The sequence below is a fragment of the Nerophis ophidion genome, linkage group LG08, assembly GCF_033978795.1.
Source record: "Nerophis ophidion isolate RoL-2023_Sa linkage group LG08, RoL_Noph_v1.0, whole genome shotgun sequence".
Taxonomy (NCBI): domain Eukaryota; kingdom Metazoa; phylum Chordata; class Actinopteri; order Syngnathiformes; family Syngnathidae; genus Nerophis; species Nerophis ophidion.
The window spans coordinates 1,890,264-1,906,061 of NC_084618.1; the positions used below are offsets into that span (position 1 = coordinate 1,890,264).

Sequence of the window (15,798 nt, forward strand, 5' to 3'; positions counted from 1 at the left end):
GACTGGAGTCAAGCGGACCGAGTCCATTTAAAGGCCTACTGAAATGAGATTTTCTTATTTTAATGGGGATAGCAGCTCCATTCTATGTGTCATACTTCATCATTTCACCATATTGCCATATTTTTGCTGAAAGGATTTAGTAGAGAACATCCACGATAAAGTTTGCAACTTTTGGTCGCTAATAAAAAAGCCTTGCCTGTACCGGAAGTAGCAGACGATGTGCGCGTGACGTCACGGGTTGTGGAGCTCCTCACATCTGAACATTGTTTATAATCATGGCCGCCAGCAGCGAGGGTGATTCGGGCCGAGAAAGCAAAGATTTCCCCATTATTTTGAGCGAGGATGAAAGATTTGTGGATGAGGAAAGTGAGAGTGAAGGACTAGGGGGAAAAAAAAAAAAAGACGAGGGCAGTGGGAGCGATTCAGATGTTATTAGACACATTTGCTAGTGTAGCCTAGTGCCCTGGGTTCGCCTATACAGTGTACTTATATAATAAAATAATACACGGGAGACATTAGAGCAGGTCCGGTAGCCACCGCTTCTTTAATGTGAACTCCTTTACACCTCTCTCTCCACAACCACACACCCTCGGTCACAGCCTCCTCCTCCTCCTCCTCCTCATTTCAGTAGGCCTTTAAAAGAGCGTTTACATCAGGCAACAATGCTAAAGTTAGACGTTACGCTTCACAGTACAGAAATATTGCAGATTCACTACATCATAGGTTTCTAAAAAAAAAACAAAAAAACCTTTTAAGCACGTTTTGATATGATTTTTATAGTTATTTTCTATTACGCTGTGGCGATTGACAAAGATACTCACCAATGCTAACAACACGGCGGCTAATCTTCGCCCCGACAATCAAGCCGACCAACTTTTATCTTCATTAACACATCTGCACTTTGTTGAAACTTTGACACGGGCGATGTCATTATAGGCGACAGCGGGACGTGGTATCAATAATACTCTTTTCATGTGAGCTACAGGGCAGGACACGCTATGCTGACAACACGGAATGCTAACAACACAGCTGTGACTGTCAAGTTGACCGACTTTAAGCAGATCCATACACATAAGGCCCAGTTTTAACTTCAAACACTCACCCAGGTCTGATGAAGAATTTCCACGTCGTGGCCGGGTTGTAGTGGCCGGGTGACAACCATAGCAATGACGCGAGGACATACATGGGCGAAATACGGTCCACGGGCCTCATTAAGATTTCCGATCTTGCCCGCCGGAAGTTCTACATCATTTTTTTTAGACCTTTAAAGGCCTACTGAAATGAGATGTTCTTATTTAAACGGGGATAGCAGCTCCATTCTATGTGTCATACTTCATCATTTTTGCGATATTGCCATATTTTTGCTGAAAGGATTTAGTAGAGAACATCAACGATAAAGTTTGCAACTTTTGGTGGCTAATAAAAAAGCCTTGCCTGTAGCGGAAGTAGCAGACGATGTGCGCGTGACGTCACGGCTTGTGGAGCTCCTCACATCTGAACATTGTTTACAATCATGGCCACCAGCAGCGACAGCGATTCGGACCGAGAAAGCGACAATCTCCCCATTAATTTGAGCGAGGATGAAAGATTTGTGGATTCTTCTTTGACGTCTCCATTATTAATTGAACAAATTGCAAAAGATTCAGCAACACAGAAGTCCAAATTACTGTGTAATTATGCGATGAAAAGAGACGACTTTTAGCCGTGTGTGGTGCTGGGCTAATATGTCCCCTTCAACCCGAGACATCACAAACAAGCGTCATCATTCCGCGACGTTTTCAACAAGAAACTCCGCAGGAAATTTAAAATTGCAATTTAGTAAACTAAAGCGGCCGTATCGTCATGTGTTGCAATGTTAATATTTCATCATTGATATATAAACTATCAGACTGCGTGGTCGCTAGTAGTGGCTTTCAGTAGGACTTTATGTTTGCATTCACTATAGTGACACAACGCAAGTGGCAGAACAGCACCCCCACCTGGTTCGAAAATGTAGGTGCAGTGCGGATGTACACTAAAATATACTGTTTTTGTTTACTAATAAATATATTATTAATGTACTAAAGGCGTCAAATCATCGTCAGTATGGGATTATTTCCACTATTGATTGTACAGAAGGTGAAATCACAATAATAATAATAATATATTTTAATTTGTAAAAAGTACTTTACATTGAGTAAACAACCTCAAAGTGCTACAGTGTATTACAATAAATAAATAAAAAGATAATAAAAATAAAAACTACAACAGCCTAATAGCTAGAACTAGAATGCATATATCTGAAAAAAAGAGTCTTAAAAAAAAAAAGAAGGGTCATAAAAATCATAATAGGTTGGATGTATCAGCACACACAAAAACATTTACTGTAACATAAATGAGAAAATAACTGAATGAAATGATCAGATTATTATATTTAAATAATGGGGGCTGCAGGATATTACAAATTTACCCATTTTCCGTTCCTTTTTGGACATGCATAGTATTGTATAGGAAAAGCCATTTTCCTGTATATAATTATTTCAATAGATATTAGAATAAAAACAAATGTTCTTTTCAAAACAAAACAAAATTTATAAATTAAATAAACAGTAAAATATAGAAAAAAGGAAACCAAATTAGTTTTGCTCTGTCAAATACAAAACCAAATATTTTAGAAAAAAAATGAATACACAATTTTTCATGCGCTATAAAATAATTTGTTTTATAATTTGAAACATTTTCAGAGAAAATACCTTTTTTTTTAAAAAAACAAGTTTATTGGTAACTATTAGAAAACCAACAAGCTTTGCTGTCATGTAAATAAGAATGTTTTGTCAACATTTTTAATGTAATAATTTGTATAATTATTCCATATTTTTTTAATTAAAACAAACGGCTTTCTTGACAAAAAATCTAATAAATTAATAATTAATGAAAACCTAAAACAAAATAGTTTTGCTTCGTAAAATACATTTTAGGGGAGAAAAAAATGTAATAAATGTGTTATTTCTTTGCTGTCATGGAAATAAGAATGTTTCGTGAACATTTTTTATGTATTAATTTATATAATTCGACCATATTTTTTTTAAATAAAAATAAACAAATGGCTTTTTTGACAAAAAATAAAATTAAATGAATAATAAACAAACTAAAATTAGTTTTGCTTTGTAAAATACATTTTAAGGGGAAAAAAATAAATGTATAACTATGTAATTCCTAACAAAATCCATGTATTTTATTACCTTTAGGAAAATACATTTTTATAAGAAATATATTTAAAAAAAATACTTAAATTTTAAAATCAATAAGCTAAAATATTAATTTTTTACGTAAATATTATTTCAGATAGCGTCAAAAAACAAACAAATGTTCTTTCTGACAAGATATTAAAATAAGATAAAACAGACTGTTAGATATAAAAACTAAACCACATTAGTTTTGCGTAAAAAAAAAATGTTTGAGAAAAAATAACGAATAAAAATGTATCATGTAATATAATATAATAAATCTATAGCATCATTTAATACATGAAAACACATTTTCAAAGTAAACAAATCTAAAAAAAGAAGTTGAACAGTAAATGTATTTTACATTAAAAAATAAACAGATAAAAAAAAACAAGTCATGTTAAATATAATCTGATTATTATATTACAGTAAAAGCTTTGCTTCTTCCTGCTCCTAAAAAATCTAATTAAATGAATAGTTAATAGACTAAAATAAATTAGTTTTGCTTTGTAAAATACATTTTAGGGGAAGAAAACAAATAAATGTGTAACTATGTAATTCCTAACATAATAAATGTCTTTTAATATCTTTAGGAAAACACATTTTTATAGGAATTATATATTAAAAAAACAACAACTTAATTTTAAGAACAATAAGCTAAAACATATTTTTCACGTAAATAATTCAGATATCGTTAAAAAAATAATAAAATAAAAATGTTGTAGCTGAGATAGGCGCCAGCGCCCCCAAAAGGGAATTAGCGGTAGAAAATGGATGGATGGATGTTTTTTCTGACAAAATATTCAAATAAAATAGACGGTTAGATATAAAAACTAAACTTAATTAGTTTTGCGTTCCAAAAAAATGCTTGAGAAAAAAAACAACAAAAATGTATCATGTAATACTTAATATGATAAATCTATAGTATCATTTAATACATGAAAATAAAACTCATTTTCAAAGTAAATACATCGAAAAAAAGAAGTTGAACAGTAAATGTACCTTACATTAAAAAATAAACAGATTAAAAAAAACAAGTCATGTTAAATATAAATCATCAGATTATTATATTACAGTATCCGCTTTGCTTCTTCATGCTCTTAAAAAAAATCAAATTAAATGAATAATTAATAAAATACTGGTAAAATAAATTTGTTTTGCTTTGTAAAATACATTTTAGGGGAAAAAAACAAATAAATGTGTAACTATGTAATTCCTAACATAATAAATGTATTTTAATATCTTTAGTAAAACACATTTTTATAAGAATTATATATTTTTTTAAACTTTTATTTTAAAAACAATAAGCTAAAATATATACTTTTAATTTAAATATTTCAGATATCGTTAAAAAAAAAAAAAAAAAAAGTTCTTTCTGACAAAATATTCAAATAAAATAGACGGTTAGATATAAAAACAAAACCAAATTGGTATTGTATTCCAAAAAAATGTTTGAGAAAAAAACGAATAAAAATGTATCATATAACACTTAATATAATAAATCCATAGTATCATTTAATACATGAAAATAAAACTCATTTTCAAAGTAAATACATCTAAAAAAAGAAGTTGAACAGTAGATGTACTTTACATAAAAAAATAAGTCATGTTAAATATAAATCATCAGATTATTATTTTACAGTATAGGCTTTGCTTCTTCCTGCTTTTTAGACACATGAAATTACATTTTTTAAACATATTTATATTACTATTTGTTTTTGTGTTTTACAAATGACAATATTGTGTCTGAATTTTTGTTTTTTCTGTGAATCTTTTAATATTTTTGTGTTGTTCTGTCCGAAACAAACAAACAAATCCTGTCTTGGTCTGATGTTAACAATAACTAAAAAAAGTAATGCTTTATTATTTATTAAAGTCCTACTGAAAGCCACTACTAGCGACCACGCAGTCTGATAGTTTATATATCAATGATGAAATATTAACATTGCAACACATGCCAATACGGCCGCTTTAGTTTACTAAATTGCAATTTTAAATTTTGCGCGGAAGTATCATGCTAAAACCTCGCAGTATGATGACGCGTGCGCGTGACGTCACGCATTGTAGATGACATTTTGTTCCAGCACCGTTCACAGCTATAAGTAGTCTCTTTTCATCGCATAATTACACAGTATTATGGACATCCGTGTTGCTGAATCTTTTGCAATTTGTTCAATTAATAATGGAGACGTCAAAGAAGAAAGATGTAGGTGGGAAGCGGTGTATTGCGGCCGCCTTTAGAAACACAAACACAGCCGGTGTTTCATTGTTAACATTCCCGAAAGATGACGGCGACGGTTTACAATGGAACAAAGTGGTCAAGCGAACATGCTTCCCTACCACATGTCAACCGGCAAGTTTCGGTGAGAAAATTGTGGTAATAAGTCGGCTCTTACCGTACACATGAGCGGAGAGCTTGCGTCGTTTCTCGTGCACCTGTCAAAGAGACATGTAGCCTGTATGTTACTTAAGTAAAGCACTGTACAAGTATTAAGTAAACAATGAATTATATAACTGGGCTAGATCAGAAGAAACTAAATTCAGCTCTAGGAATGGAGAGTAATGCAGACTGAACACAGGTTTTAAGTTTAAATGGTACCAAATTATATTAAAGAATTATAGGAAAAATAAACAACAACAAAAAGACATGTAAATTTGAATGGCCATTCGCATTTTCAACATAAATTACAGAAGGTTCAATATTTACAATGTGATACAGTACTTGATTCAGTCTTTGTTTTTACCAAGAATGGTATAGGCGCAACACGACAGTTCATTAAACGACCTCGCAAAGTCCACGTTGTGGTGGCCGTGTCCAGAGGGGGTTTTAGTGAAGGTAACGGGTAAATGTGAAAGTTCAGGGAGGACAGAAATGAACACGTTGCGTTATGAAAAACCAAAGGGAAAAAACAGAGCGGCTGCTGAGGAGCCTCCTACCCGCCCGGCTCGGTTGGCTGGATTCAGTTGGGTTGGTTCGGTTCCAGGCATAAAGCTTCAGACTCTAGCTCGCCATCCAACATGTCCTGTACAACAAGGGCAGGACCAGGCAATTTTCCAGTGCGCGCACACAAAATACATTCAGATACTAAATACTAAATAATACTACTGTATTCAAATAGCAAGCATATTTCTTAATATTGTACAATAATTCATGAATCCAATTCGAATAAATATAATAATTTTTATATCAAAATATTAATTCTCTAATATCAAAATCTACCAATTGCAACCACAAATAAAGTGCATAGCAGACAGTGGTTGACTGGACTGCATCATAACATGCATTGGATGCAAAGCATTGACAAGCATTAAACAATTAACACAAGCCACAAACAAATCAGACAATTGTTGAGAGTGCTAACGTTTCATTCAGTTGTCTATATTCAAAGAAACAAATCAGACAATTGTTGAGAGTGCTAACGTTTCATTCAGTTGACTATAATCAAAGAAACAGACATATAAGCAGATGCTAACAGCTCCATTCAAAATGAATGTAGCGGCTAAGCTACACAGATGCAACTCACCAATTCCGCAGATAAATCCCACTTAAACACTATCGCACGACGACCCACGGCTTCAGTAGTTGGCTCCTGCAGTTCCACATTATTACATTTCAGTTAAAAGCTTAAGTTAGTAATTAGTGTGAAAAGCGCGTCACATACCTGCAGCAACGTCCCTCTCGCACTTCCTGGAAGCAGCCCACTACTGGGAGTTATGCTTCCCGCAATAGGTCACGTGACCGTGTGACGCAGTGACCGCGTGACGTAATGACGCACGCAAAGACACGAAAATAAATAGGATATTTAAGTAAAATGATATTTAAATAGAAAGATATTTAATTAGAAATAATATTCAATGAGGTTTTGAGAGGATATTTAAATACAATTATTTAAATAGGAAGATTTAATTACAAAGACTATTCAATGGGGTTTTAAAAGGATATTTAAATGAGGATATTCAATGGGGTTTTGTCACCCAGGTTACAGACAGCTGCAGACTCTCTTGCCTCTTCCGACCGGCCGCCTCCGAACGTGGGATGCTTCCACCGTGGAGAGGGGGGGGAAAAAATCTTAACCCGGCCCCAACGGCTGCCTTCGCTTCGCCTCGTCGAGAAATGTGGCTTCCCTCAGAGACACTGGCGGTCACTACACCTGTGGCCACACCTGTCCGACTTTCAGGTACGACCATATAATCTCACAGTAGTAACACAATAAGCAGATAAGGTATTTTCCAGAATTATCCTAGTAAATGTGTCTAATATCCAAATTGCTCCCACTGCCCTGTCTTTTTTTTTTTTTTTTTCTAGTCCTTCACTCTCACTGTCCTAATCCACAAATCTTTCATCGTCTCTTTCTCGGTCTGAATTGCTCTCGCTGCTGGTGGCCATGATTATAAACAACGTGAGGATGTGAGGAGCTCCACAACCCATGACGTCACTCCATACTTGCCAACATTGAGACCTCCGATTTCGGGAGGTGGGGGGCGGGGGCGTGGAGGCGTGGTTTGGGGCCGTGGTTGGGGCGGGGGGCGTGGTTAAGAGGAGAGTATATTTACAGCCAACTTACCAGTTTCATATATATATATATATATAGTATATATATATATATTTGTATGAAATAATTAACTTTCAGTGAATTCTAGCTATATATATATATTTATTTTATTATATATATAAATAAAAGAAATAGTTGAATTTCATACGGCACCTATAAAATACACAGTAATAAAAACAGTTCTACTAACTGTACTGTGCTTGCTGGTTACTAAAAAAACAACAACACTTACCTTTCACTATTTGAGTAATGTCACTTCCGAGTTTCCAGAAGATGGCGCCAGTATGTGCTTTGCCCTGCCGTCTCTCGCTGTCAGCTCTGTTCGTTTTTGTGTTGTTTGCGTCTATTTTCGTCTCTGTCAGCTCACTGCTTGTGTATGACCGCCAAACACAGTTGGATCTTTGCCCCTCTTCCAATGATATGATCAACTTCGACGTTGGTTTTTCGACGCACCAGTCAGCTTTTTCACCTGGCCGGATTCCTGCCTTCCTTTCCCGCCTTGTGGCTCCGCTCCCCCACCACCTGCGGGCTTTGTGTCGGGCCTCATCTGGATTAGCTGCGCCCTTGGACGTGCTGGACCCCCCCCAGGTTCGGTCTTGTGAACGCAAGATCTTTGACAAAACGTTTATCCTGAAAGATTTCTTCACTTCCCGCGGATTGACTTCCTCTGTGTGACGGAAACATGGCCGAGAGCCGGTGAGTCCGCCCCTCTTAATGAATTTCTGCCTCCGGAGTGTTCATACTTTAATCTTCCGCAGTCGTCCAGCCGAAAAGGAGGATTAGCAGTCGTTGTTAAGAATGACTTTAAATGCCGTCACATCCGCCTGCAATCCTCCCTTTCAAGCTTCGAACTCCAGCTGAATTTCGGGACAAGAGGGGCGCTGAATTTCGGGAGTCTCCCGGAAAATCCGGGAGGGTTGGCAAGTATGCGTCACGCGCACATCGTTTGCTACTTCTGGTACAGACAAGGCTTTTTCATCACCGATCAAAAGTTGCGAACTTTATCGTGGATGTTCTCTACTAAATCCTTTCAGCAAAAATATGACAATATGGTGAAATGATGAAGTATGACACATAGAATGGAGCTGCTATCCCCGTTTAAATAAGAACATCTCATTTCAGTAGGCCTTTAATGTATCATTTAGTACAAATAAAAATAGCGCTTGGAAGTAAAAATTACAAGGTGTGACTTCAAACCCCCCAAAAATGACAAAAAAAATTAAAATGATCCTTTGAAAGTTTGTTTTTATTTGATAATACTGAATATTTTGGTCCTTTTGCCGGACTTACACAAAGCGACAAACACATGCAGCAGTCGTCGATTCACACGAGGTACTCTTTTCTCCCTCTGAACCCCCCAAAAAAGAATTATTCTCACTCTCACGGGACTCCAGCGCAAGAGGACCTTCCTGCCCGCTAAACACATTTTTCTTCTCCTAAAGACAATGACAGCCAAAACACCCAAAAAAAAAAAAAACACAATAATGACACCGGGAAAGTTTAAATTATGCCTCTAATACTCCCTTATAGATATAAAAACATTCACTTGCCAATTTGTCAGGAACACCTCGACAAAAACCAACACGGTCGGATGAAAGTGTAATTCACCAATTTCACCACTAGTTGGAGCGACTAGACGTACCATATTTTCCTTGAATTTCCGCAGGGTCAAACTCGCTTCGCAAAATAATTAGCACATGCTTAGTATTACGGCCTGGTCAAACTTGTGACACTTCCCATGTCAACATTTTCAAAATAGAGGAGGCTGATTTCAATACCGGTAATTTGAAATCGCATAAAGGGAAGAAGATCAAGAGCTATTCAGTAGGATTTAAGGTCCAAGCTTACATCACACTCAAATTTTTACTGCATGCCTTTGGTAAGTGCCGGATTGAGAAAAGGTTTTAAAATAATTAGCGCATGCTTACTTTTACCACATGCCTTTGGTAAGCGCAGGAGTGAGAAGAGGTTTTAAATCAGTTAGCGCCCTGGCGGCAATTCAAGGAAATACGGTAGTTTGCAAACACTACGAAACAGTGTTGGTTTTGGAGGACCTTCTGACATCTGGAAAGTGCCTGCATGCCGTTAGGTTAATGTTTAGCTAGCTGGAGTTTGCATAAAGCTGCGCCGCAAACGTACTTTCTGAAGCTTTCGGGAAGGAATCGCGGGGGGAAAAAGAGGTCAAAACATGAACAGGACGCGGCGGGAATGTGGCGAGTTGCGAAAAAGGTCGCTGGCGTGTACAATCTAATGAAGACAGAAATAACGATAAAAATCACCAGGGCTGCGAATCTTTGGGTGTCCCAGGATTCGATTCAATATCGATTTTTGGGGTGGCGATTCGATTATATATCGTTTTTTTTTCGATTCAACGCAATTCTCGATTCAAAAACGATATTTTTCTGATTCAAAACGATTCTATATTCATTCAATACGTAGATTTCAGCAGATCTACCCCAGTCTGCTGACATGCTAGCAGATTTTTAAAAAAAAGCTTTTATAATTGTAAAGGACAATGTTTTATCAACTGATTGCAATAATGTAAATTTGTTTGAACTATTAAAGGAAGCAAAAATATGACTTATTTTATCTTTGTGAAAACATTGGACACAGTGTGTTGTCCAGCTTATGAGATGCCATGCAAGTGTAAGCCACTGTGACACTATTGTTCTTTTTATCATAAATGTCTAATGATAATGTCAATGAGGGATTTTTAATCACTGCTATGCTGAAATGATAACTAATATTGATACTGTTGTTGATAATATTCAATTTTGTTTCACTACTTTTAGTTTGTTCCGTGTGGTGTTTGTGTCTCCTCTCAATTGTTCTGTTTATTGCAGTTCTGAGTGTTGCTGGCTCAGGTTTGGTTTTGGAATTGGATTGATTGCATTGTTATGGTATTGCTGTGTATTCTTTTGTTGGATTGATAAAAATGTTTAAATCGATTATAAAAAAAAAAAGAGAATCGATTCTGAATCGCACAACGTGAGAATCGTGATTCGTATTCAAATCGATTTTTTTCCCCACACCCTTAATAATCACCCTTTTTTTTTTTTTTTTTTTTACACCTGGCAACAATACAGTGGGGCCAAAAAGTATTTAGTCAGCCAGCGATTGTGCAAGTTCTCCCACTTCAAATGATGACAGAGGTCTGTCATTTTCATCATAGGTACACTTCAACTGTGACAGACAGAATGTGGAAAAAATAATCCTGGAATTCACATTGTAGGAATTTTAAATAATTTATTTGTAAATGATGGTGGAAAATAAGTATTTGGTCAAGCATTCAAAGCTCTCACTGATGGAAGGAGGTTTTGGCTGAAAATCTCACGATACATGGCCCCATTCATTCTTTCCTTAACACGGATCAGTCGTCCTGTCCCCTTAGCAGAAAAACAGCCCCAAAGCATGATGTTTCCACCCCCATGCTTCACAGTAGGTGTGGTGTTCTTGGGATGCAACTCAGTATTCTTCTTCCTCCAAACACCACCAGTTGAGTTTATACCAAAAAGTTCTATTTTGGTTTCATCTGACTACATAAAGTATTGAGTTGAATTTTTGTTATTGACCAAATACTTATTTTCTACCATAATTTACAAATAAATCCTTTAAAATTCCTGCAATGTGAATTCCTGGATTTTTTTTGTCACATTCTGTCTGTCACAGTTGAAGTGTACCTATGATGAAAATGACAGACATCTGTCATCATTTGAAGTGGGAGAACTTGCACAATCGCTGGATGACTAAATATTTTTTTGCCCCACTGTATGAAGTGATTAGCATCAGTGTTTCGGCCTTTCTGTACGGGAACGCTTCCTTGAAAAGTGCAATTCTAGTTCTAACGCAGTAAATAATACAAAATAATACTGGTCAAGTCACAACAACAAAAAAAATATATAGTATATGCACTGCATGATTCCGATGTTTTATTACCTCACAGCCATGAATTATAAGCGTGGAATTTAGCAGGAGAGACAAAATGTGGGTTTTTAAGCTCCCAAATGTGCAGGAATCTGCATCAGCGAGCCCAATATTGCAGTTTATCTGAAAAAAACTGAACATGTGTCATAATTAGAAATGATATAGGGGTGTCCCGATACAACCTTTTCACTTCCGATACCGATATTGACAGGACTTCAGCGGCGAATCAAGTAAAATTCGCCAAAACTAACGATGTAGGTATTAAAGGCATATTTGTGACTGGATACGTTCTGTAATTGTAATATGCAACTATTTGATACTTACGTTGACAAATGTGCAGTTATTATTACGCATGTCTAGCTTGTGTGCTATTGTGTGCTTAGCTGTTGGGTAGCTGCGAACCTATAGCCTAGCAGAGGGGTCACCAACACGGTGCCCACGGGCACCAGGTAGCCCGTAAGGACCAGATGAGTCGCCCGCTGGCCTGTTCTAAAAATAGCTCAAATAGCAGCACTTACCAGTGAGCTGCCTCTATTTTTTTAATTTTAATTATGTACTAGCAAGCTGGTCTCGCTTTGCTCGACATTTTTAATTCTACGAGAGACAAAACTCAAATAGAATTTGAAAATCCAAGAAAATATTTTACCTGTTTAAAAAAATTCAGCTATTTTTTTAATTTGCTCCTTATAACTTTCAGAAAGACAATTTTAGAGAAAAAAAATGCAACCTTAAAAAAGATTTTAGGATTTTCAAAACACATACCATTTTACCTTTTAAATTCCTTCCTCTTCTTTCCTGACAATTTAAATCAATGTTCAAGTAAATTTATTTTTTTGTTGTAAAGAATTATAAATACATTTTAATTTAATTCTTCATTATAGTTTCTGTTTTTTCGACGAATATTTTTGAAATATTTTTTCAAATTTATGATTAAAATTCAAAAAAAATATTCTGGCAAATCTAGAAAATCTGTACAATAGAATTCAAATCTTATTTCAAAGTCTTTTGAATTTCTTTAAATTTTTTTGTTCTGGAAAATCTAGAAGAAATAATGATTTGTCTTTGTTAGAAATATAGCTTGGTCCAATTTGTTATATATTCTAACAAAGTGCAGATTGGATTTTAACCTATTTAAAACATGTCATCAAAATTCTAAAATCAATCCTAATCAGGAAAAATTACTACTGATGTTCCATAAATTATTTTAATTTTTTCAAAAATATTCGAATTAGCTAATTTTTCTCTTCTTTTTTCTGGTTGAATTTTGAATTTCAAAGAGTCGAAATTGAAGATAAACTATGTTTCAAAATTTAATTTTCATTTTTTTCCCCTGTTTTCTCCTCTTTTAAACCGTTCAATTAAGTGTTTTTTTCCATCATTTATTCTCTACAAAAAACGTTCCGTAAAAGGAAAAAAAATGTACGACGGAATGACAAACAAAAATACCCATTTTTTAATATATATATATTTATTTATTTATTAAAGGTAAATTGAGCAAATTGGCCATTTCTGGCAATTTATTTATGTGTGTATCAAACTGGTAGCCCTTGGCATTAATCAGTACCCAAGAAGTAGCTCTTGCTTTCAAAAAGGTTGGTGACCCCTGCTTTAGACGCTATCATCTGATACTTGTTTTTGTGCTGATGTTTGATATCGGACCGGGACACCCGCGGTATTTGATCAGCGTTACGTTCACATAATGCACATATTTAGGTGGCAAAGAACGGGGAAATTGCAACTCTTTTACCTTAATTGATGGAAAATGAGAGCAACCCAATATTGCGATACACATCATGGACTGGTCCAGTGAGGTTTTACTAAAATGACCACTAAATGAAATGAGATGGGGAAAAAAAACAGAGTGTGACAATCATTTCACAAGACAAAAAAGGCAACTTGGAATTTGGGCTTTGGATAAAATTAATAATGAGGTCATCAGTGATGGATGAGTGAGGGCTTACTTAAAGAGCTTTTTTTTTTTTTTGAAGGAAGTGCTGTTGTCTCCTCCTGACGCCAGCCTCAGGAGGAAGTTACATCATCACCTGACCAGTCTACATCCCATGATTGGTTTTTAAACACACAACTGACAACAACCTCCACAAACTACCCTCATTTTAGATTCTTTTTAACCCCAAAAGGACACAAAGAGGCAAGAGATTATTCTCACAACAGCACATTTTCACCTCTAAATCAAAAAAGTTGCCTGTTTTCCACGGGATTAGTTGACGTTCAGGCAGAAAAAAGGGCTTCTTTTTTCTTTTTCTTTTTTTTAGGGGTCTTCGGCATCCAGAAACTCCTTTTTGGGCGGGGCCACGCCGCGGTACCAAGAGCAGGAGCCATCGGCCCGCTTGACGCAGGCGTAGTGGTTGGCCTGGCGACCATGGACCTGCTTCTCGATCATCAGGTCCGTCCACAGACACTCTTCAGGGGCCGAGATCTCGCAGGGCAGCGAAGGACAGCGCACGATCTGCAGACAGGTGACATTCATTACATGACAATTTGGTTGTAATTAAATACAATAAAAAAAATAAAAAAAAAAAAAAAAAAATATATATATATATATAATCTTGATTAGATTATCCAGAGAATAGTGCTCGATACTGTGGTAGAGCGCAATATATGTATGTGTGGGAAAAATCACAAGACTACATCTCTACAGAACTGTTTCATGAGGGGTTCCCTCAATCAGGAGATTTTAATGGAAGCATTCACATACAATGGTTTATATAGGGCACAGAGTGGGTGGGTACAGGCATGCGTAGGGGCGTGGTGATTGGTTCATGTGTTACCTAGGAGGTGTCGCCGTCTGTGACGGCATGCTGATACAATTTCACTGCGCTTGTTGAGGGATGCCAGGTCTGGGTGGTACATAATAAACAGTTTCTCTTTTAAGCATAGGTTGCATCTTTTATTACCACTGTTGTAAGGTGTGCTGGACGGTAATAAAATATGCAACCTATGCTTAAAAGAGAAAGTGTTTATTATATACCACCCAGACCTGTCATCCCTCAACAAGCACAGTGAAATTGTATCAGCATGCCATCACAGACGGAGACACCTCCTAGGTAACACATGAGCCAATCACCACGCCCCTACGCCTGCCGGTACCTACCCGTTCTGTGCCCTATATAAACCATGGTATGTGAACGCTTCAATTAAAATCTCCTGATGATTGAGGGAACCCCTCATGAAACACTTCTGTAGAGATATAGTAGTCTTGTGATTTTTCCCACACATACATACATAACATTATATATAAATATACATACACACTTTATTATTTATTTATATATTTAAACAATATTTTAATAGTTGTTAAAAAGTGACTTACCTGCCGAGCCTGCACATTAACATGGATTTATTCTTTAAGAGATTTAAAAAAATAATCATCTTAAAAATACCCCAACATTTTTGTGTAAACATGCTAATTAATGTGGTACATTTTTTTTTTTACAATTTTTCTGTTTTATTTTATAGTATCAAAAACAATTGAATAGTGCTCTGTCAAACATTAAATATCATTAAAAAACAAAAATACATCTAATAAATGTAAAACTAAATATGGAAAATTTATTTTAAAATCAAATAAGCTTTGTTTTCATATAAACATATTTTTTGATGTTTTAGATTTAGATTAGATTTAGATTTATTGGTCCCCGTGGCGAAATTCATTCTCACTGCCATACATTTAAACATATAGACATTGCACATCACAAAACAAAAATAACAAAAAGACATCATACATGACCAACACATTTACAGGCTTTATCAGATGGGTCGGCCAGGCCTGCAGTGTTCAGGGCGGCTATAGCTGCAGGGATAAGGCTTTTCCTGAGGCGGGCCCTCCGGAATTTGATTGTTCTGTACCTGCGCCCTGATGGTAGTGGGATTATGTATTTGTGTAGCGTGTGACTGATATCCTGGACTATTGTGGTTTAAATCGGAAATGTTTGGGGTGGGTAGGCCGATGATTTTAGATGCTATGTTTGTAATGCGTGTGAGTTTGGTCCGGTTTATACTTCATATATTTATTCCAGGAGATATAACATTTAAAAAAAATAACATTCCTAAGAAAATATAAGTTTTGCTCTGTTAAATATACATTTTAGAAAAAC

The 15,798-nt window shown here is 35.8% G+C and overlaps 1 protein-coding gene and 1 long non-coding RNA gene across 2 annotated transcripts in view; both read right to left on the reverse strand.

Annotated features, from left to right (window-relative positions):
- Positions 1-524: 524 nt before the first annotated feature.
- Positions 525-6,934, reverse strand: LOC133557185 (uncharacterized). Its single transcript, XR_009807719.1, has 5 exons — positions 6,869-6,934; positions 6,731-6,796; positions 6,144-6,229; positions 5,603-5,642; positions 525-633 (listed from the first exon to the last, which is right to left on the reverse strand). It is a non-coding gene; the product is annotated as an uncharacterized LOC133557185 (long non-coding RNA).
- Positions 6,935-8,987: 2,053 nt separating this feature from the next.
- The window catches only part of timp2a (TIMP metallopeptidase inhibitor 2a), a 52,256-nt gene continuing 45,445 nt past the window's right edge, over positions 8,988-15,798 (reverse strand). The window contains exon 5 of the mRNA XM_061907454.1: positions 8,988-14,150. Within this exon, the coding sequence (XP_061763438.1) occupies positions 13,953-14,150 (198 nt within the window). The 3' untranslated portion in view covers positions 8,988-13,952. The remainder of the gene's footprint in view (positions 14,151-15,798) is intronic.